At 43.3% G+C, this 23,037-nt stretch overlaps 1 protein-coding gene across 1 annotated transcript in view; it reads right to left on the minus strand.

Annotated features, from left to right (window-relative positions):
* LOC126425029 (uncharacterized) overlaps positions 1 to 23,037 on the minus strand; it is a 102,293-nt gene that overhangs the window by 50,810 nt on the left and 28,446 nt on the right. The window contains exon 3 of the mRNA XM_050087938.1: positions 17,092 to 17,160. Coding sequence (XP_049943895.1) covers positions 17,092 to 17,160 — 69 coding nt within the window. The remainder of the gene's footprint in view (positions 1 to 17,091; positions 17,161 to 23,037) is intronic.

Below are 23,037 nucleotides of genomic sequence, written 5' to 3' on the forward strand. Positions count from 1 at the left end.
TCTTCGGAATTGTGTGGATGATGCTTTTCCGAAAGTCAGATGGTATGTTGCCAGACTCATATATTCTACACACAAACGTGAACAGTTGTTTTGTTGCCACTTACCCCAATGATTTTAGAAATTCTGATGGAATGTTATCTATTCCTTCTGCCTTATTTGACCGTAAGTCCTCCAAAGCTCTTTTAAATTCCAATTCTAATACTGGATCCCCTATCTCTTCTAAATCGACTCCTGTTTCTTCTTCTATCACATCAGACAAATCTTCACCCTCATAGAGGCTTTCAATATATTTTTTCCACCTATCTGCTCTCTCCTCTGCATTTAACAGTGGAATTCCCGTTGCACTCTTAATGTTACCACCGTTGCTTTTAATGTCACCAAAGGTTGTTTTGACTTTCCTGTATGCTGAGTCCGTTCTTCCGACAATCATATCTTTTTCGATGTCTTCACATTTTTCCTGCAGCCATTTCATCTTAGCTTCCCTGCACTTCCTATTTATTTCATTCCTCAGCGACTTGTATTTCTGTATTCCTGATTTTCCCGGAACATGTTTGTACTTCCTCCTTTCATCAATCAACTGAAGTATTTCTTCTGTTACCCATGGTTTCTTCGCAGCTACCTTCTTTGTACCTATGTTTTTCTTCCCAACTTCTGTGATGGCCCTTTTTAGAGATGTCCATTCCTCTTCAACTGTACTGCCTACTGCACTATTCCTTATTGCTGTATCTATAGCGTTAGACAACTTCAAACGTATCTCATCATTCCTTAGTACTTCCGTATCCCACTTCTTTGCGTATTGATTCTTCCTGACTAATGTCTTGAACTTCAGCCCACTCTTCACCACTACTATATTGTGATCTGAGTCTATATCTGCTCCTGGGTACGCCTTACAATCCAGTATCAGATTTCGGAATCTCTGTCTGACCATGATGTAATCTAATTGAAATCTTCCCGTATCTCCCAGCCTTTTCCAAGTATACCTCCTCCTCTTGTGATTCTTGAACAGGGTATTCGCTATTACTAGCTGAAACTTGTTACAGAACTCAATTAGTCTTTCTCCTCTTTCATTCCTTGTCCCAAGCCTATATTCTCCTGTAACCTTTTCTTCTACTCCTTCCCCTACAACTGCATTCCAGTCGCCCATGACTACTAGATTTTCGTCCCCCTTTACATACTGCATTACCCTTTCAATATCCTCATACACTTTCTCCATCTGTTCATCTTCAGCTTGCGATGTCAGCATGTATACCTGAACTATCGTTGTCGGTGTTGGTCTGCTGTCGATTCTGATTAGAACAACCCGGTCACTGAACTGTTCACAGTAACACACCCTCTGCCCTACCTTCCTATTCATAACGAATCCTACACCTGTTATACCATTTTCTGCTGCTGTTGATATTACACGATACTCATCTGACCAGAAATCCTTGTCTTCCTTCCACTTCACTTCACTGACGCCTACTATATCTAGATTGAGCCTTTGCATTTCCCTTTTCATATTTTCCAGTTTCCCTACCACATTCAAGCTTCTGACATTCCACGCCCCGACTCGTAGAACGTTATCCTTTCGTTGATTATTCGATCTTTTTCTCATGGTAACCTCCCCCTTGGCAGTCCCCTCCCGGAGATGCGAATGGGGAACTATTCCGGAATCTTTTGCCAATGGAGAGATCATCATGACACTTCTTCAATTACAGGCCACATGTCCTGTGGATACATGTTACGTGTCTTTAATGCAGTGGTTTCCATTGCCTTCTGCATCCTCATGTCGTTGATCATTGCTGATTCTTCCGCTTTTAGGGGCAATTTCCCACCCCTAGGACAAGAGAGTGCCCTGAACCTCTATCTGCTCCTCCGCCCTCTTTGACAAGGCCATTGGCAGAATGAGGCTGACTTCTTATGCTGGAAGTCTTCGGCCGCCAACGCTGATTATTTATCAAAATTTAGGCAGTGGCGGGGATCGAACCTGTGACAGAAGACGTTTTGATTATGAATCAAAGACGCTACCCCTAGATCACGGGTACCGAAGTACGAGTTCGCAAAAAAAAAAAAAAAAAAAAAAAAAAAAAAAAAAAAAAAAAAAAAAAAAAAAAAAAAAAAAAAAAAAAAAAATCGTGGACCGGCTCGCCTGCTTACCACAAGAATTAATCATCAAGATCCTGTACGAGGAACATCTGGGGGACCGGACTCCGTCACAACTCTGGTGCCACCTTCAGTTGCTCGTGAGTGAGCATACAGTGCCGGACATCACTCAGTGGGCGGTATGGTCCGCCAAATTGCCTACCAACCTACAGATTCACCTGCTACCGCGTTCCTTCGAGCCAATCGTCTCTTGCCTCTACATCGCATACCAGCCGTATGCATTTCTACGACAACACCAACCAGCTCACCACTCACCACTGTTCGCCACAACTGCTCCTGTTTACCTGCTGTCTGCTGGCAGAGGCGGAGCTTGCCCCACATCTGCACATTCTACACCACTTGGCAGTATCCGCTTGCTCTCTCCACTGTCCGAACATTTCAGGATCGCCCATACACCATATGTGCCGGTATACGTGCCAGAACAAATCGACGAGGACAAGCCTCCTCCGCTGCTGCAGTCACCACCACCACCACCACCACCACCACCACCACCACCACCACCACATCCGGCTCATCCGTACTGCTGGTACCACAAGATTTTCGGCGATAATCCTAAAAAGTGCCGGTTACCTTGTCAGCACCAAAGCCGACCGCAGGACCTGAAAGATGCCGAGTCCTGCAGGGAACCTCACAGGTGTCCCCATACATTGCACTCCGTCCACTCGTAGCCCAGCCGAGCAGTCGTTTATACGTGACCGACATTTCGTCGCGGCTCGTTTTCCTAGTCGACACTGGTGCTGATGTGTCTATCATACCTACATCGACGGCTCCCCCCGTCTTTTCACCAACGAGGTCACTTCTGGGAGCTGTCAACAAATCAACATTGCAAACCTCAGGCTCTGTCAAAGTTACGGTGCACCTATCTCCTTCTCTGTGTTTTCCGTGGACTTTCTACATTGCCGACATTGGTGAACCAATTCGTGGTATGGATTTTTTGTCCCATTACAAACTCTTTCCGAACATGGTTCAGGGCTCAGTGCTACACCATCCCACTAACATTCAAATACTGTGCCCCCGCACTTATGTTCCACATTCTGTTTCTCTCGCAACATGTGAGTTAGTACACGAGTGCTCTGCCCTCGCGGGCAACACTGTGAGCTGTGTCACTAACCTACTGTCAGAATACGACTTGGCGGCACAACTCAGCCAGGAAAATGACGAGCTGAAACAATGAATAGCACACACTTACAAAGAGCTCGTTGCGGCTCGTACCTCACTGCTGAAACTGCAGTACACAGTGCCGCCACATAACCTTGTTTCTCCAGCAGACACCAGCTCGGACTCTCAGCAGGTTAGACCTAAAACATTAACTGCGTGTGACGATTCGCGTCCGGTAGACACCGCATCCCTGACGCGCTCGCCACATTCAGTGCCATGTGTTTCAAACAGTGTTTCTAATGACAGTCATGCGTGCGATACGAGCACGCCCACTGCACAGGCATCTACATCAACATCTACATGATTACTCTGCAATTCACATTTAAGTGCTTGGCAGAGGGTTCATCAAACCACAATCATACTATCTCCCTACCATTCCACTCCCGAACAGTGTGCGGGAAAAACGAACACCTAAACCTTTCTGTTCGAGTTCTGATTTCTCTTATTTTATTTTGATGATCATTCCTACCTATATAGGTTGGGCTCAACAAAATATTTTCGCATTCGGAAGAGAAAGTTGGTGACTAAAATTTCGTAAATAGATCTCGCCGCGACGAAAAACGTCTTTGCTTTAATGACTTCCATCCCAACTCGCGTATCATATCTGCCACACTCTCTCCCCTATTACGTGAGAATACAAAACGAGCTGCCCTTTTTTGCACCTTTTCGATGTCCTCCGTCAATCCCACCTGGTAAGGATCCCACACCGTGCAGCAATGTTCTAACAGAGGATGAACGAGTGTAGTGTAAGCTGTCTCTTTAGTGGAATTGTTACATCTTCTAAGTGTCCTGCCAATGAAATGCAACCTTTGGCTCGCCTTCCCCACAATATTATCTATGTGGTCTTTCCAACTGAAGTTGTTCATAATTTTTACACCCAGGTACTTAGTTGAATTGACAGCCTTGAGAATTGTACTATTATCCAGTAATCAAATTCCAACGGATTTCTTTTGGAACTCATGTGGATCAACTCACACTTTTCATTATTTAGCGTCAACTGCCACCTGCCACACCATACAGCAATCTTTTCTAAATCACTTTGCAACTGATACTGGTCTTCAGATGACCTTACTAGATGGTAAATTACAGCATCATCTGCGAACAACCTAAGAGAACTGCTCAGCCGCCCCATGCATTGATAAACATTCCCCTTCTCTCGTGCGCCAACCATGTGACTCGGCAGTCACTGCTGTTACCTGTGAGACCCCAACACCTCTCTCGCCCACGCCAGTTACCCAAGGCAAGACTGACAACAGACAGTCGCTGTGCATCCTGACCCGCTCCGTGCCGCACACGCATCCGACCTCTCCAAACAAGCGCACACCGTGCTGATGTAATAGACATGTGACTTTCGTGCTGAATTTTCCCATCCACGCTAATGGTTATGCCTTGTCGTGCCCATTGTCGTGTCATGAGTCGTGCCCAACTCATCCGAAAACTTCACGTCAGGATGTTACTCAGTTTCGTGTGGAGTTCTCAGTTTCTTCGGTCACTGATGGAATGACACACTAGATAATTACCACTGCCAGCCCTCCTATTAGGCACAAGGTTAGACGCCTCAACCCCATTAAATTGCACGCGGCCCGGCAGCAAATTAATGAACTTTTGCAGGCAGGTATTCTACAACTGTTGGACAGCAACTGGTCTTCACCAATTCGTCCCCTAACACGACGGTTCTTTTCGAATGTGCGGTGATTACAGACACTTGAACGCTCGTACTGTCATGGGAAATTACCCCGTGCTGAACATAAGCAATTTCACTCGTATGTTATCAGGTGCCACAATCTTCAGTGTGATTGACTGTAAAAGTGCCTATCACCAGATTCCTGTAGTGCCCGAAGACATTCCATTGACAGCTATTATCATGCTGCTCGGTTTGTTCCAATACAACTTCATACCGTTCGGCCTGAAAAATGCGGCACAAACATGGCAACATTTCATCAACTCAATCTTATGACAGTTCGAGTTTTGCTTTGCATATCTGGATGACTCATTTTCAGCAACTTGGCAGAGGAACACGAAAATCATTTATACAAGGTTCTCCAGAGCTTGAACTCCAATGGCGTCGAGGTCAACAAGAACAAATTCTAATTGCACCAGTACTCTGTCACATTTTTGGGTTACACCATCTCCACAGACGGAATACAGCCTCCCAAATCCCGCATGCAGGCCATCACGTCACTGCCGCCTCCGGCTACTTACAAAGAACTCTGACGTTTCTTGTGTACAATAAATTACTACCATCGGCACCTGCCTTCTGCTGCCACCATGCAGGCCCCGCTGACAGACTTGTTGTTGGGCAAACAGACTTTAGGCCTTAAACCAGTTTGCTGAACTGAGCCTATGCTGGAGGCCTTCAAGGCACTAAAAACTTCCTTACCTCATGCCATGACATTCGCCCATCCCGACCCGTTGGCTGAGTCGTTCATCACTACGGACGACGACGACATCGCTGTGGGGCAGTACTACAGCAATGCAAGGGCGACACAGTTTCTCCCCTTCATTTCTTCTCTAGAAAACTGTCAACAGATCAGAAGAAATATTCCGCTTTTGATAGGGAACTTCTGGCGGTCTATGATGCCGTCAAACACATTTGCCCCGACGTTGGGGGCCGCTTTTTCTTCATCCTCACTGATCACAAACACTGGCAGATGCTTTCTGCAACCGTCCCGAGGACCAACCCGCTCGGCATCTCCACCACTTTGATTTAGTCTCTCAATTCACAACAGACATCCGCTACATCAAAGGCACAGAAAACATCCAAGTTCCCCAGAGTTTTGGATGAGGTGTGGTGGGATTCTTCTACCGGCATCCTGCGGCCGTTGCTCTGCCCCACATTGCGCCGGCAAGCCTTCGACGCCTTGCGTAACCTTGCTCACCCTGGCGTCTGCACCACTACATAGCTCGTATCCGAGCATTTCATTTGGAAAAATATTGAACGAGTCTGTCAGACTTGAGCACGCAGCTGCGTCTCCTGTCTATGCAACAAAATCGGCCACCACACCACTCCTTCACTAGGCAAGTTCGACATTCCACAAGGACGATTTCATTACGTACCTATTGACCTTATAGGTCCACTACCACCGTCGGAGGGCCACAGATATACTCTCACCACAACTGACTGCATATCTCATGGGGTGGAAGCTGTTCCTTTACTCAACATCACTGCTGAAACCGTGGCCAAGGGTTTCGTCTCCTCATGGATTGCGAGGTTCGGCTGCCCGACCACCATCACTATATACCATGGTCGGCAGTTTGAGTCTGCCCTGTTCACCATTTTACGTAACATCTGCAGCATTAAAAAAATTAATACAACAGCCTACCACCCGCAAAGCAATGGGTTACTTGAACTGTGGCACCGCACCCTCAAAACTGCCCTCAGGTGTCATGACTGCCTCTGGTCTGAGGCACTTCCATGGGTGTTACTCGGTCTCCGTTCGACCTTTAAACCAGACTTACAGGGAACCATCCCTGAATTCGTTTGCAGGGAGAACCCAGTCCTACCAGGGGAACTTATCCTGCCTTAAGCACCCGAGGATTTTCCCCCCTCCACAGATTTCATTAGTCGCATGTGCACTCACTTCAAACATGCACGACTACACCCGCCTATCAGCCATTGCCCGCCGGACACTTAGATGCCAACTGCACTCAACACTTGCTCCCATGTTACGCTCAGGGATGATTCCGTTAGACAACCCATGCAATCACCCTACCTCGGCACCTTTAAAGTACTCTGGTGGGATGAGACAACGTTCGACATTATGGTTAAAGATCGTCCTCAAACTGTTTCATTGCACAGGCTCAGACCTACTTTCATGGACTCTGACACCCCTCTGCCATCTCAGTTGGACCATCCTGGTGACTTTTCCACCACAGAGCCTGAAAATGCTTTGTCTCATCCCATGACGCTGTTTTCTCCAACCCATGATTCATTGTTGCCATTCGCAGGTTTTCCAGGCATGTCGCCATCCATCCCATGTGTGGGTTTCACCGCCACTTCACCATCAGCGGAGACTCACTCTTCCACATTCAACCTGTGCTGCAACATGCCACCACACTGCGTCGACAACGTGTCGATCATCACCTTCGATGACCGTGTGCTTGTGCTCCTAACGGACACCGTGGCCTTGCCATCGAATGGGCAGTTAAATGTCAGAAATCCACACATTCATCTCTTTGGATGGCTCAATCTGCATAGGGGGTGGACACGTCTGCACCACGCCGCAGGCCGTTGTGCATGCCTGTTCTCGGGCCGGTCGATGCATCGTCTGCCCCCGCTGGTTAACCAACCACGAGGTGGACCTGCCGCCAGTCACTCCGCCTCAACCGAGATGGAAATACCAGTTGTGCGCCTGCCAACTCACATGACTACTACTGACGCCAACAAGACCTCCACTCAAGCCTCTCTGGCAGTACTCCATACTGCGGAGGAGAGGGGGGGGGGGGGGCGGAGGGAGGGAGGTGATCTGTGTGGCATCGATAGGTCGTATCGACCACGATTAACATTATCTTTGGACTGTGATTGCTCCGCCGAGCCACCATGTTAGTTTTTAGTTCTGTTCTGCATCACAAGCTGTGTACACATATACGACTTACTATGAAATATATCTCTATGTGGAATTGGGATAGTTATTGCATTCAGCCGATAATTGTATCCTGTTCCCATACCATCACAAAAACAAACTTTTTAATCTAATAAAATCTGATGATGTTCACATTTACCTACAAAAGGTCTCAACGAGGTTAAATACTTGGCCAACCAATAAGTAGGTGCATCTACATTACTCACTATTGGTGTAAATGTCAATCATTTTAGACACCACACTTGCTTTGTCTTATTCTTAGAGGCATAAAGTTTTATCTATGACTGACACTCATTACTGTCAGTGTTATCTCTGACATGCGTGTGTTTACTCCACAATGTACGGCACTTTAATTTTGCGAGCACCTTACCTTGAGAACGACTGAAAGGTTGTCAACCATAATATTGGAACAAGGTTTAATAATATCTCAGATGTAATGTTTCAAAAAGAGGTTATAAATTGAACATCAACCAAAGGAAGTCAAGGACAATGGGATGTATTCGAATTATAAGGGGTGCTCAAAAAGTTTCCATCTGAGGATGTTGTTGCAGCATTTGTGCAATAAAATGTGACTCTAATGAGGATATACAAGTACTGACATACAGGCAAGGAATTAGTGTGGCATTTGTGTCCTTCTGACATGTGTGTGGTAAATGTGGAAACGTGAAATATGACAACGTTCTTACCAAATGTGTCCAAAGAGGACCAAGTTGCTGTAATTCTTTTCTTAGCTGTCAAAGAACAAACACCAGAGAACCGGAGAATGAAGAATGTGTGTGGGACAGCATATCTGTCAAAAAGCACTATTGTGGAATGGTATGACAGCTGGTGCTGCTGCTTCATGATAATGTGTGTGCTCAGATCACAAATATCTTAAGACGGAAGTTATGCCAACTCAAATGGGAGACACATGAGCACCAGCCCGATAGTCCTGATCTTTCCCCATGTGATTATCATGCCTTCAGTCACTTAAAAGAGGCCGTGAAGGGTCAATGATTTCTGTCGCACAATAATGTCCAGCAGGCTGTTACAGACCTCTTCACACAGCAGGACACAGTGTTTTACTAAATGGGTATCTACAAGCTGGTGCATTGGTTGGATGATTGCCTCAATGCCCACAATGATTTTGCCCAATTGGAATACTGGTTCTGGACAGTGTAATGGTTTTCGGACAAAAACTTTTTGATCACCGCTTATAAACTATCTGATGCTGAGGGTAATGGGACACTGAAAAGAGTATATGTGTTTCATTTTATACTGGCAGCAAAATAACTGTACATGGCTGAAGTAGAGAGAACTGCAACCTGGCCATAGCAAGAAAAGAAGTGGTTCTGAAAAAGAGGAATTTGTTATATTGTGTATAAATTAAAGTGTCAAAAAGTAAATGTATAGATAAAAAAAATCTACTTGCCAAACGGCGGCAGAAGAAGACACACACAAATAAAAAATTTAAAATAAAGGAATGGTTTAGAAAAAGGGGAAGAGTTTGGAAAAGTCACCTATAACACCGGGTTAGGGGAGACTTGCTGTGTGTTCTCCTGCTGCCAAATCGTGAGTACATTTTTTTACCCATCCAATTACTTTACATTCTCCAAAAGTGTTAAGAAGTGTTTTCCGAAAGCATCAGCCTTGAATTTCGCATTATATGGAAGTCACCCATGGATGTCTAGCTGTTCAGACTAGAAGGGAATAGAAGTTTATGCAATGTGGTGCTTCAGAAGAATGCTGAAGATTAAGTGGGCAGATCAAATAACTACTGAGGTGATACTGAATCGAATTGAGGGGAAAAAAGAATTTTTGTGGCACAACATGGCTAAACTAAGGAATGGCTCATAGGGCACATCTCAAAGCATCAGGAAATTATGAGTTTGGTAAAAGATGTTTAGTAATGCCACCAAAGTTCCAATTCCAGCAGGAAAAATGCCAATACTGTATTCTTGCCTCATCTGCTGTATTCCAACTCCCCTCTGCCTGTGCAATGTTCCAACTGTTTACTGTGTATTTAGTGTGATAAATCAGAAACTTGTGGTCTGCCGACTGGAACTTTGATTACGAAACACATGTTATACAACTGACTTTATTCTACTTCTCTGGAATGATCTAAGAATAATTTCTGTGTGTGATTCAGATGAATATTTTGCCAAGAACTATTACCATCTGGTTCACAGACCAACTGACAATTTACGTCATCGTTACCTAAGTTATTTATATTCAATAAACGTTGTTGCTTGACGTGAGCTTCACGACATTGATGACAAGGTGATCACAGTTTTGTTTCAAAAAGTGCTAAATGGATGCCACATTTCTTGAACTTTGGCAGCAACAGCTAAACTAACGACAGCAACATCATCACAAGTTGATCAAGCACTTATTTTGTTCACAGGAACAGTAGCACCACTTAAATGAACGACAACAGCAGCTGCAGTAGTCACAGATGGTCCCAGCCATACTCACATTTCAGTCATTTAACAAGGTTCAACAATAATGGTAAATACATCAAAAAAGCTTTGTGGTGCTTTTCGAGGCAAGTGACGTTAAATGTCCGCATCACAGACAGGTCTCTCTGCTGCCTGCGAATCCTCAATCAATTCCTTGGCTGAAAAGTTAGCCCCATTGTCTGATCCTTTAGTGTTACCATAGTCTGACATATTCTCTTTATTGTCTGAGCATTTTTCCAACAAAAGACATGTGGTGGTGGCAAGGCTAGAAGTCTTACAACATCACAAGTCCAACATTGTATGTTACACAGCTTGGATTGGGAAATTTTAGGGACTGATTTGAAAATGCAATTTCACACCTGAATGTGGTAAATCATAAACAGATAGTTTAATTTGTGACTTAGTGAGCCACTTAGCCTCGGATAAAGAGGTTCACATACAAGCCTTACAACAGTCTTACACTCTCTAGCTAAAGTGCCACAAACTTCTCGTGCATTTGAAATCGTGCAAGTGTCACAACAAATGTTTTCTGCAGGGTTTGACATTTTGTATGCGGCCCAGAGGCATAGTAATGTAATGCAGTGAGTTCTAGTATCAGATTGTAAGATGGTAAATAAGTTAGGCAGTGGTGGCCAATCTGACACATTCTCCACAATCCCAGGCTAGTACCAGGTTTTGTTCACAACGATACACTGTTTTCCAATTGCCCTGATGGTTATTTCTTGCATCCACATTATGAGGACAAGTGTTGTGAAGTGCTTACATAAACCTTTACATAAAGGTCACACTGTGTAATTATCCCACAGCACAGGAGGCACCAGGCAGCAAATCTAGCTGATGAAAATTTATAACATTCCCAGCAGTGATGTGGTGCTGGTGTCACATAACATTTTGTTACAGGCAACAGTGCAAAACAGCTCTGTGACCCTTCTTTTTTTTTTTTTTTTTGACCTGTCAACCAAGACTATACTCGGTCTCCAATGCATTTTCTGCTTTTGGGTTTTCATTACATCATGCAGTACTACGTTTCCTCAGCTGGAAGGTTCCTTGTGCTGCTACTGAGAAATTTCATACACAACTCGCACAACTCTTTGAACGTGTTTTGGGGAAAACAGTTGAATTTCCAGCCTTTATTGTCTTAAAACCTACAGCAAATTCTGGATTTTGCAAAGTCAGTGCAATTCCATTAGGCATTACAGATTCTGTCAGGACTCAATTGTATCAATTACAAAAACAACAAGTCCCATTTCCTACAGTCATTAGGCTTCACTGTTGGTGATGGTCAGGAAACTTGGGGGTTTTGAGATGTCAAGCAAACCATTACTGATCATGCAGACAATGATTCTGATCTCTTGCCTCATTCAGATGAAATATTTTTCTAAATTTTCAGGAGGTAAACAATCCTCCAAAACTGATCTTGCAAAGTGTATATTTACCTCCTGATGAAGATTCAGAGACAATATTAGTCTCAAATGCACCATTCAGACTATGCCAATTTCACGCATTGCTCTTTGATGTGAGTAGCACCTCCATCGTGTTCCAGAAGTTTCTTCAAAGATTACTGCCAGAATTCTGTATTGTGTCAGTCACACTGATGATATTTTGGCCACTGGTTGCACAAAGGATGAACATTCGAGCAATCTTTGCCTGGTCTTTGCAGTCCTTGCACAGAAAGAACATTAATGCAAGATCTCAAAATGCACCTTTTTTCAGTCACCAATCACTTACTTAGGTTACATCCTCAGTGGAGAGGGTCTTCTGCCCACCACAGAATATGTAGCACACACTTGACAAGGGCACTGCATCAGGAACAAAGCCAATATCACAGGTTGGTCACATGAACTTTTGTTGCAATACAAGTACAAGGTAAAACGGTAGTGCTGTCCACCTCATTTGACCTGTGGCTTCAGACTCTGCAATGCTCTGACTGTTTACTGTGCGATTAGTGCTTGCCTATTGGGAACTCTGATTATGAAATACTTGTTATCTAGCTAAGTTGTGTTTGGGCTTTATTCTACTACTTGGGAATGACCTCAGGACAATTTCTATTTGTGGATAAGATTAATATTTCACCCAAAACTCTTAATGTTTGATTCATGGACTAAGTGACAATTTACTGAAGTTATTTATTTTCAATATATGTTGTACCCTGAAGTGAAGCTTACAACGGGAGGGAAGTGTGGAGGTAAAATTTTTTAACGAAGATCAAGACTTGACTACTGTTAGACAGATCAAATAGATGGAGGTTGCAGTAGTAATGTGGAAATGAAAAAGCCTGCAAAGGGTGAGCTAGCACACAGAGCTACATCAAATCAGCATACCCATAAAAACAGCAACAACATGAAGCCACGCAAAATGGTAATTCAGTACTGTCATTTCATTCCACAGTTCCACTCAGTAGATTGTGATCAATTTAAGAAACTTTTGAAGAGGATATAGAACAATATAACATTCACAAGCGGTGAAACGAGCAGATTTCAAATCACTGGCATCAATATAACATGCACAGTAGAACACTGTAGATTGAGTACTTTGAGATAAGACTTAATCGTCAGAAATAAATACATAGTTTTTCATTATTATAAACAACTTACAACTTACACCTTACAGCAGCAACTTAAGCCCAAAGCAACTGGCCATAGTGGTGAGTGGCAGTCTCAGTCTCAATGCATGTAATCGGGCTAGTGTTCTGACACAAGTGCGACTTGTGGAATTCCATCACCCCACACATGGCTCCAATGGCAGTTGATGGAACCAACACAGCTGAAAGAGGCCTCATCATGAGCAGTTCATGCTGGATAACATACTGAAACAACTGAACTCTGGCTTCAGAATTAGACTGGCCCATTGCTTGCAGACGTTTATGATACAGGAGTGCTATTGCTGCATCACCACGACTCCACATAATATATGAGGATTATTACAAAAGTAAAAAATGTTTAGATCTTAGAATCTGCACAATTTGCCCCCCCCCTCCGCCCCCCCCCCCCCCCACTGCTACTGTCAGTGGGGGAGAATCATCAGTGCCAGTATAATGCTAACAATGACCGGGAACACTTGTTTATTGTCTATTTGTCTGATTTTTAAAAGTGAGAGAAAAATAATGAACCAGATAAATGAGAGGTTCATACTGTAATATGGTTTCTGAACGAAAAAATAGTTCGATCAAAATGTATTGACAGATAACTGAAATTTATGGAAATGTTTATCATGTTCATGGTAACCTTCAGTTGTGACTGACAAAACTAAAATCAAGAACAGAGTAAAAATTTCAACACAAGAGACGTTTCACAATTAAGGAAATGAGCTTATCTTTCTTCAGTAGCTCTACAGCCCTTGGTGAGCCGTGGCTTCTTCAACAATCTTCCTCCACACTTCTCGGTTATTTGCTGCTCTTTTCCACCCCCGGACCCCCGTATTGCTGATATCCATTATTACCTCATCGATCCATCTTCTTCTAGGTCTCCCTTTTCGCCTAACTGAATGGATCATACCTTTCATCATTTTCTTTGGAATTCTATCCTCTGCCATTCTCTCCAAGTGTCCTAGCCATCATATTCGCTGTGATTTCACAAATTTTACTATGTCCCTGCCTTGTATTAACTCTTGTAATTCGGGGAAATGAGCTTATGCTTTCCTGAAATTTCATGATCAGTTCCTTATCCAATTGTTATGGTGATCTGGATACAGAGAAGTCAGTGTGTCAGGTGAACCTTCCTCGCTTGGTATTACCATGATGGTAAGGTGTTTTTGAAATATTTTGTTACTGATGGTGAGACTTGGGTTTCACATGAAAGTCCAGAAATAAAATGCCAGTCAATGGGATGGCATCATTCACAACCCATAAAAAAAATCAAGACAAATTCTGAGCACCAAAAAGGTTATGGCAATGTGAGAGTCATCTTAGGAAATCTATGGACAGACCAAGGTGGCCCCACTGCTCGGTCACCTATGTTGCCTGACCTCGTGTGTCGGGATTTCTTCCTCTGGAAGCATATGAAGCACCAGGTGTTTGAAACAGCTGTGGGAGCAGATGAAGATCTCTTTGCTGAAATTGCCGTTGCTGCTGGTACCATTGTGGACATGCCAGGAATCTTCCAACAGACACAACAATCGATGGCCCAATGATATAATGTGTGCATACAGGCTAATGGTTGTGCATCCTAGTAGTTTCTGTGAATGCCACTACTGTAATAAGCTTGCTAAACTACCTTCTGCATAAATAGCCCCCAGCATCAGAAAGTAATGTCAGAGACCATATATACCACAGCTAAATTTCTTTGGTCTTGATGGTCTCTATCTACGGTATTAATTTGAATGAATAGTTTTGGAACACCCAATGTATCCAGCTTCTGTGGTCTGCCTTGGAGCACAATTACAGGTCTGTTGTTATGGTCCTGCACCTCTATAGGAATTGGAACAGTTTCTCTGTGAAGAATTAATTGCTGTCAGGTCATACCACAGAGGTACGAACAATATGGCTGTAGATGGATGTTCACAGCTGTAACTATATGTCATGATGGTATAAAAAGTTGCATAAAAACTTATGTTACATATGTGCCAACATTACCTATAGCTGAGGAGGCATGGTCTCATGTGCATGTAACAGTTACTTCCAAACTGTGTGTGTTATTTAGTACACAAATTGCTACTTGCTTTTTGTTACTCTTATTTCAGAAACTAATACACTACAGAGGGCAGTGACATTCATGTGGAGCAGACGCCAATCTCGTTGCATAAATACAGACGTCACACTGTAGCTCGTGTCTTCACTGGATTGTCTTGAAGGCCATAGTGAAATACAATCAATGTTTCTTGTTCTATGTCCATAGTCTGCAAATTATGGGGTGTAACTGTGTATATCTTTTAATTAGTTGAGCACTGATTGTTGCTCATTAATGACTAAGTATGAAAGGTTGGTGTCATAAAGAAATAACTTACTAAAAAGGCTAATATCTCATGATTATGAAATCAACAGACAAATTATACTGCCAGAGTTAAATTCAATGACAAAATCAATACGATTCTAACTCATATACGCTAAAACATTATGACAACTGCCGCCCCCCCTCCTCCCACCAACATTGGATGCTGGCTTGTAGTGTAGTGTAGTGTACATGTTAAGGAAACTATTTAAGTTTAGCAGAGAGGAACAAGGTGTCATTCCAGCCATGACATGGTCCATAACTGGGGAAATTCACTAACATAAGCAGCTTTGACAAAGAGGAAATTGTTATAGCCTGATGCTTAGCAATAAGTGTCTCGGAAATAGTGATTCTGGCAGAATGTTCACATCTTGCTGCCACGAGTACCTATGGAAAGTGGCCGAATTACGTTGAAACCACGAGATGGCAACGAGGAGTTGGACATCCACACCTCATCGTAGAATATGTAGTTTGGAGCCTTCCTCACTTCTCCCCCTGTACTGGTGGAAGTAAAGCTTTTAGGTTGGGTCGTCAGTCGTGCTTGATTAGCTCAATTGATAGAGCACTTACTCATGAAAGATAAAGATCTTGTGTTTGAATCTTGGTCCTGCACACAGTTTTAATCTGCCAGGAAGTTTCATATCAGCACATACACTCTGCTGCAGAGTAAAAATTTAATTCTAAAATAGCCTGTGATCTATGGCAAACCAGATGACAAGAGTACAGTGCTGCCATGGGCACAAGTGGTTTTGAGCATACTGTTCAGCACACACTATTGAGCATGTTGATCTGCAGCATATGACCACTGCATGTTCCCATGTTGACACAATGACATCATCAATTGTGATTCCAGTAGGTTCTGGATCATCAAGTGAGGACCACGGATCAATGGACATATCTCAGCTGGTCACATGAATCGTGTTTCTTGTTATATCGGATTGATGGTGGTGTCAGGTGGGGGCGGTATCTTGTCACTGGGAACATTCACCAAGGATTCTGCGAGGCTTGTGGTAGTAACCGAAGGCACGCACACAGCTGTGGGTGATGTGAACCTCATTATAGACCAACTGCATCCTCGCAAGTGTGATGTCTTTGTCAATTGGGGTGGCATCTTTAAATAGGATAACTGTGCATGTGACACGGTCAGGAGCAAGCTGCTGAACTACCACTGATGTGTTGGCACTGACATCATTTACTTGGAATCTGGCGGAACATATCTGGGACACTATCGGGTGCAATCTTCACACTCATAAACCAACAGCTAGTAACTAATGGAACTGCACGACCTGTGTGCAGACATCTGGTGGTTCGTACCTTCAGACACATACCAATGACCTGTTGGATCCACGCCACACGGGCTTGCTGCTTACTGCATTCCAAAGGGGGAGTAATATGCTATGAAGCAGCTGGTCATAATGTACGGACTCATCTGTGTGGAACAGAGTGTATACGTGACATCAGAAGCGACAGCTTGAAATATGTGGGAGCCCTGGTACCACTAAGAGCTCATATGATCTTTCAGGAATTGTGTGCTTCATTCCCAGGATATTATGACTGGCCTAAGAATTACATTAGACAGAGAGTAATGTTATTTTATGCAACTACCACATGAATAATCTACAAGCTGTGGGTGCCAACACTGTTGTTGTCTGCAGCAGCTAAAGAGGAAAAGTCTTAAAACCAGTTAAATCTTTCTTTTTAAACCTCATATATTTATATTCCATAAATGTGTATTAGCCCTCTTTTAACACTTTCGCAATGTAAAAACCAAATATTTGTGTAATATACACTATTTAACTAAAAACTCCACATAAAATACAGGAAGAAATAGCTGGCAATACTTACAATATTTTCTTCTTTAATGATGATGTGTTCATCTTCTTCACATGGTTGCTGGCTGGGTTCAGTTAATATCTGCCAGTAAGAAAACTCAATGAGACCCCAGACACACAGGATTTTTTTTTTTTTTTTTTTTTGGGGGGGGGGGGGGGGGGGATAAAAATGCCAATTATACATTTCTGTATATAACATTTTAGTTTGTGAGTTAACTTCAGTTAACGCATATAAAAATGTATGAATACTACCACCAGGATTGATATACTCAAAGAATGATTAATATTTTTCTAAATTCAAATCTCTCTTAGCTCGGTGCCTGATACTTTAATCTATTCATCACCACTAACTGTAGTAAGCTTATCACTTTCTTTAAACTGGGATAATTTTTAGATATAAATGCATGATCCCTCACCCTTTACAGAAGTCCTACAATAATAGTTAACGTTCCAATATGTGGACTTCTGTCCCCCTACACCAGTTTCCTGTAATGCGCACTATTGTAGTATTTAAATATTGAAGTCGGATCTGAAATTGTTGTTCTTTATTTTTAATTGATTGCACACTTTTACAATGATCTGCTTCATCTGTATGTGTTTCAATTTCACAAGTCATCTTGAGTACATTTTTCAACAATATTATGAAAAGGTTAGATTGCTACTAATTGTAACGAAGGCACATCGAGTTGCTGACATGCACAATAAAAAGCTGTTATACATTGAGCTTTTGCCAAAGCCTTCTTCAGAAAGGAAAAGAAAAATACACACACACATTCACACAAGCAAGCACACCTCACACACACACACGACCACTGTCTCTGGCCAGAAAGCAACAGTATCATGTTGAGCAGATGCAGCAATGTTGAGTGGGGCTCCAGAAATCATCCCTGTCTCAATCAAGGGTAACTACTGTCCTGCAGTCCTCCACCCAACAGTTTCTGCCCCACTGTCCCATCACCTCCTCTCAACTCATGTCCTCTCACCCTCATTATGTGCCACTCTTTGCTAATGTATCCAACAGTCTTTTCTACTTCTCTGCTCCTCTCCTTTTCTGCTCTCCACTCCTCCTCCCTAAATAAATGCCTTCCCTGAAAACTACCTAGAAAAGGTAGTTAGGAGCTCCACTCATGGTGAAAATATATGTGATCTAATGGCAACAAACAGACCTCACCTCTTTAAGAACGCCCACATCAAAACTGGTATCAGTGACCATGATGCAGTTGTGGCAACAATGATTACCAAACATATGTATGTTAAGTAAACATGATAAAAAGTCAGTAGTTTCATATCTCAATGAAGAACTTGAAACTTTCAGCACAAGGCGGAAGCGTGTAAAGGAACTAAGGCTCAAGTTTGAAAGAATAATTCACCATGCGCTGGATAGATATGTATCCAGTAGAACAGTTCATAGTGGTAGGGAATCTCCATGGTATACAGTCACTGTAAAGAAATTTCTAAGGAAACAGAGATTACAGCATAATATGTGTAAAACAAAGCATAGGGCTACAGCTAGAGGGATGCTGAATGAAACACATTTGGCTGTCAAGAGAGCAATGTGTGATGCCTTCAATGACTATTGTAGCAGAATACTGTAAAGTGATCTTTACAGAACCCAAATAAATTCTTGTTGTATGTAAAGGCTTTTAGTGGGACTAAAGTTAGTGTCCAGTCCACAGTGAATGAAACAGGACCTGAAACTGAGGATAGAAAAGCAAAAGTTGAAATGCTTCACTCCATTTTCAAATGTTCCTTTTCCCCGATTTAATCCTTGTATCACTGAAGTCGTTAAAATTGAGCATAGGTTCAGTCATGGGTAAAGCAGGTGGTAGACTTCGGTTTATTGGTAGAATACTGGGGAAGTGTAATCAATCTACAAAGGAGATTGCTTACAAATCACTCATGTGACAGGTTCTAAAATATTGGTACCAAATAGGATTAACGGGGACACTAAACATCTACAGAGAAAGGCAGCACGAATGGTCACAGGTTTGTTTAATCCATGCGAGAATGTCACAGAGATACCAAAGGAACTGAACTGTAAGACTCCTGGAGATAGGTGTAAACTACCCCAAAAAGAAGTCTATTAACAAAGTTTCAAGAACCAGCTTTAAATGATTACTCTAGAATATACTGCAGCCTCCTACGTATTGCTCTTATTGGGACATGAGGATAAGATTACAATAATAACTGCATGTGTACAGGCATTCAAACAATCATTCTTCTTGCACTCCATATGTGAATGGAACAGAAAGAAATCCTAATAACTGGTACAGAGGGATGTACCCTCTGCGATGCAACTCATCTTGGTATGAAGAGTATGGATGTGGATGTGGATTCTGCTCACAGCCCTGTTGTGACACTTCCAGATTTCCATCTTTTCACTGCTCTGAATTTGTTTACAGGCTAAAAGGATTTTCTACTGAAGGTGAGGTCCAGTGTGCATTCAAACATGGGACAAAGAGCCAGACGATTACATCAAAAAATACTGTCTGATATACAGTTCATTTGTACATTCCTCATTACTGCTTTTTTCCCACATACACTCCTGGAAATGGAAAAAAGAACACATTGACACCGGTGTGTCAGACCCACCATACTTGCTCCGGACACTGCAAGAGGGCTGTACAAGCAATGATCACACGCACGGCACAGCGGACACAACAGGAACCGCGGTGTTGGCCGTCGAATGGCGCTAGCTGCGCAGCATTTGTGCACCGCCGCCGTCAGTGTCAGCAAGTTTGCCATGGCATACAGAGCTCCATCGCAGTCTTTAACACTGGTAGCATGCCGCGACAGCGTGGACGTGAACCGTATGTGCAGTTGACGGACTTTGAGCGAGGGCGTATAGTGGGCATGCGGGAGGCCGGGTGGACGTACCGCCGAATTGCTCAACACGTGGGGCGTGAGGTTTCCACAGTACATCGATGTTGTCGCCAGTGGTCGGCGGAAGGTGCACGTGCCCGTCGACCTGGGACCGGACCGCAGCGACGCACGGATGCACGCCAAGACCGTAGGATCCTACGCAGTGTCGTAGGGGACCGCACCGCCACTTCCCAGCAAATTAGGGACACTGTTGCTCCTGGGGTATCGGCGAGGACCATTCGCAACCGTCTCCATGAAGCTGGGCTACGGTCCCGCACACCGTTAGGCCGTCTTCCGCTCACGCCCCAACATCGTGCAGCCCGCCTCCAGTGGTGTCGCGACAGGCGTGAATGGAGGGACGAATGGAGACGTGTCGTCTTCAGTGATGAGAGTCGCTTCTGCCTTGGTGCCAATGATGGTCGTATGCGTGTTTGGCGCCGTCAGGTGAGCGCCACAATCAGGACTGCATACGACCGAGGCACACAGGGCCAACACCCGGCATCATGGTGTGGGGAGCGATCTCCTACACTGGCCGTACACCACTGGTGATCGTCGAGGGGACACTGAATAGTGCACGGTACATCCAAACCGTCATCGAACCCATCGTTCTACCATTCCTAGACCGGCAAGGGAACTTGCTGTTCCAACAGGACAATGCACGTCCGCATGTATCCCGTGCCACCCAACGTGCTCTAGAACGTGTAAGTCAACTACCCTGGCCAGCAAGATCTCCGGATCTGTCCCCCATTGAGCATGTTTGGGACTGGATGAAGCGTCGTCTCACGCGGTCTGCACGTCCAGCACGAACGCTGGTCCAACTGAGGCGCCAGGTGGAAATGGCATGGCAAGCCGTTCCACAGGACTACATCCAGCATCTCTACGATCGTCTCCATGGGAGAATAGCAGCCTGCATTGCTGCGAAAGGTGGATATACACTGTACTAGTGCCGACATTGTGCATGCTCTGTTGCCTGTGTCTATGTGCCTGTGGTTCTGTCAGTGTGATCATGTGATGTATCTGACCCCAGGAATGTGTCAATAAAGTTTCCCCTTCCTGGGACAATGAATTCACGGTGTTCTTATTTCAATTTCCAGGAGTGTAGTACGCCCATTTTTGGAAGTTCCAATCCCAGCTGCCTTAAACACATGTTAACATGACTTGTTTAAATGTTGATATCTGAATCTGGCTGTTGGCTTAAGTGTACATGTCTGGCAGCTTGGGTTTCACTAGTGGCACTATATTTGAAATATTTTTACTTGTTATATACTAATGCATACTTTTGAGTTTCTGGGTGTTATATCCCATACACATTCACAAAATGACGCATTTAGAATTATAAGTTATTGATACAGCATGTCAGGAAGTGTGGTGTTATGGGATCACATATTGCCCCAATGTGCCACTTTTAACTACACAATTTCACTGCCGAATAAAAATCAAATCGTTGCCAAATTATGTATTTTTTCAGTAGTACATTTTCCCATCAAATCTGTGGTCCTTTAGAACCTAATCTAAAAAGTGAGGGACTTGATGATATTTCAAATACCCAAAAATCAGGCACTGAAACAATGTAGGCTCTTTTCGAAACTGGTTTGGGGGACAGAGCAGTCCAAGATGTGGAAAAGATCTCTAATAAATTGGACCAGATCAGGATCAAAGCCTTGTCTAGGGCACAGAGGAGGAAACTTCTAAGAGAACTAAGAGAAAAGGAAGCCAAAGAATGGCTTCCTAAGAACAAATATGGGAAATTAAAGCGTCTTGAACCTAAGGTCTCCAAGAAAAGTGCCATCTCCAAGTGAAGAGGGTAAACAGACCTGCACCACTTCCACAACAGTGAATAAGAGAATGAGGGAGGAGTTCCTTACTCCCACTTCCCAGGATAACTGAATCCAGCAAAAGCTGAGACAGGACACAGGGAAACAGACTTACAGGACTGCAGTCTCATATTTTAGGATGGTGGTAATCCACCAAGGATATCCACTTGTTAACATCACTGTGCAGCAGGAGGAGCTATTTCAGTTTGCTCTCTTTCAAAAGATTAGGGCAAGTGTAAGTCAAGTCCCCCAATTGAGGAGGTCTCTAGTCTTTGGCTGTGAGGAGATGGGAACAGCAAATTGGATGAAGGAGATGATGCCCAAGATATCTCCATAGGAGGAGGTGAAGCTGCTGGTCAGTACAGCACAGGGACTCTTGAAAACCGCTGAAACTGTCAATCTGGGTACTTACAACTACTTAAGGGGACACTGCATGTGAAATTCGTTGAAATTTGACATTTTCTGTTTTCTACTCCATACTCTACTTAGGATTTTCCTGAACATTTTGGTATACAATACCTTAAAATCAGACAATTGTGAGATCTTCAAACAATATTTTGAATGTTGACGTGTGACAATCAAATTTTGTGGCTACGCATATACTACCACAGTTGAGCAGTCATATCTTGGGAACTACACAGTCTAGAAAGCTGTGAATTGCTTTGTTTTGTGCCTTCTGCTATGTCTCTAAAGTTGGCATTACGAATAAACTAATCAGTCCTTTGTTTCTGATACAAGTTTCTCTTGAAAGTGTGATTATCAGCTATTTATGTAGTATGCTAACTTCTATTGCTTTTTATATGTAAATAAAATGACTAAGTGTAAAAGTAACTTCAAGAAACACAAAGTTGCGGATAACAGATAAGTGAGACCTGCATTTTCTTCTGAAGTACTTGAAAATACGTGTGCTAACAGTGAAGGGATCCACGATTATGTTTCTGAAGTGACCCCAACCCCTAGTGCATCAAAAAGGAAAGTAACTTTAGGAATAGATGACAGTCGTAAAAGTAATGATATTAGGGCAATCAAACCTATTTACAGAGATTTGGCAAATCCTAAGCTACTAAAGAAGTGTTTACATGAGAAGATCCAGAATGTGAATGAGTCTTTCAATAATGTTGTGTGGTGCCATGTTTGTTGGCCTTATGACTTTAAAGTTAGCAGTCACTGTAATAACTTTCAATGGTGGGAACTATAAAAGACTTAAGGTTCTGGAGAAGTTAGGGGTAAGATTTGGACAGAACACAGCTAAAGGACTGCGGGAACTGGACGAGCTTCATGTA

The sequence above is a fragment of the Schistocerca serialis genome, chromosome 10, assembly GCF_023864345.2.
Source record: "Schistocerca serialis cubense isolate TAMUIC-IGC-003099 chromosome 10, iqSchSeri2.2, whole genome shotgun sequence".
NCBI lineage: Eukaryota > Metazoa > Arthropoda > Insecta > Orthoptera > Acrididae > Schistocerca > Schistocerca serialis.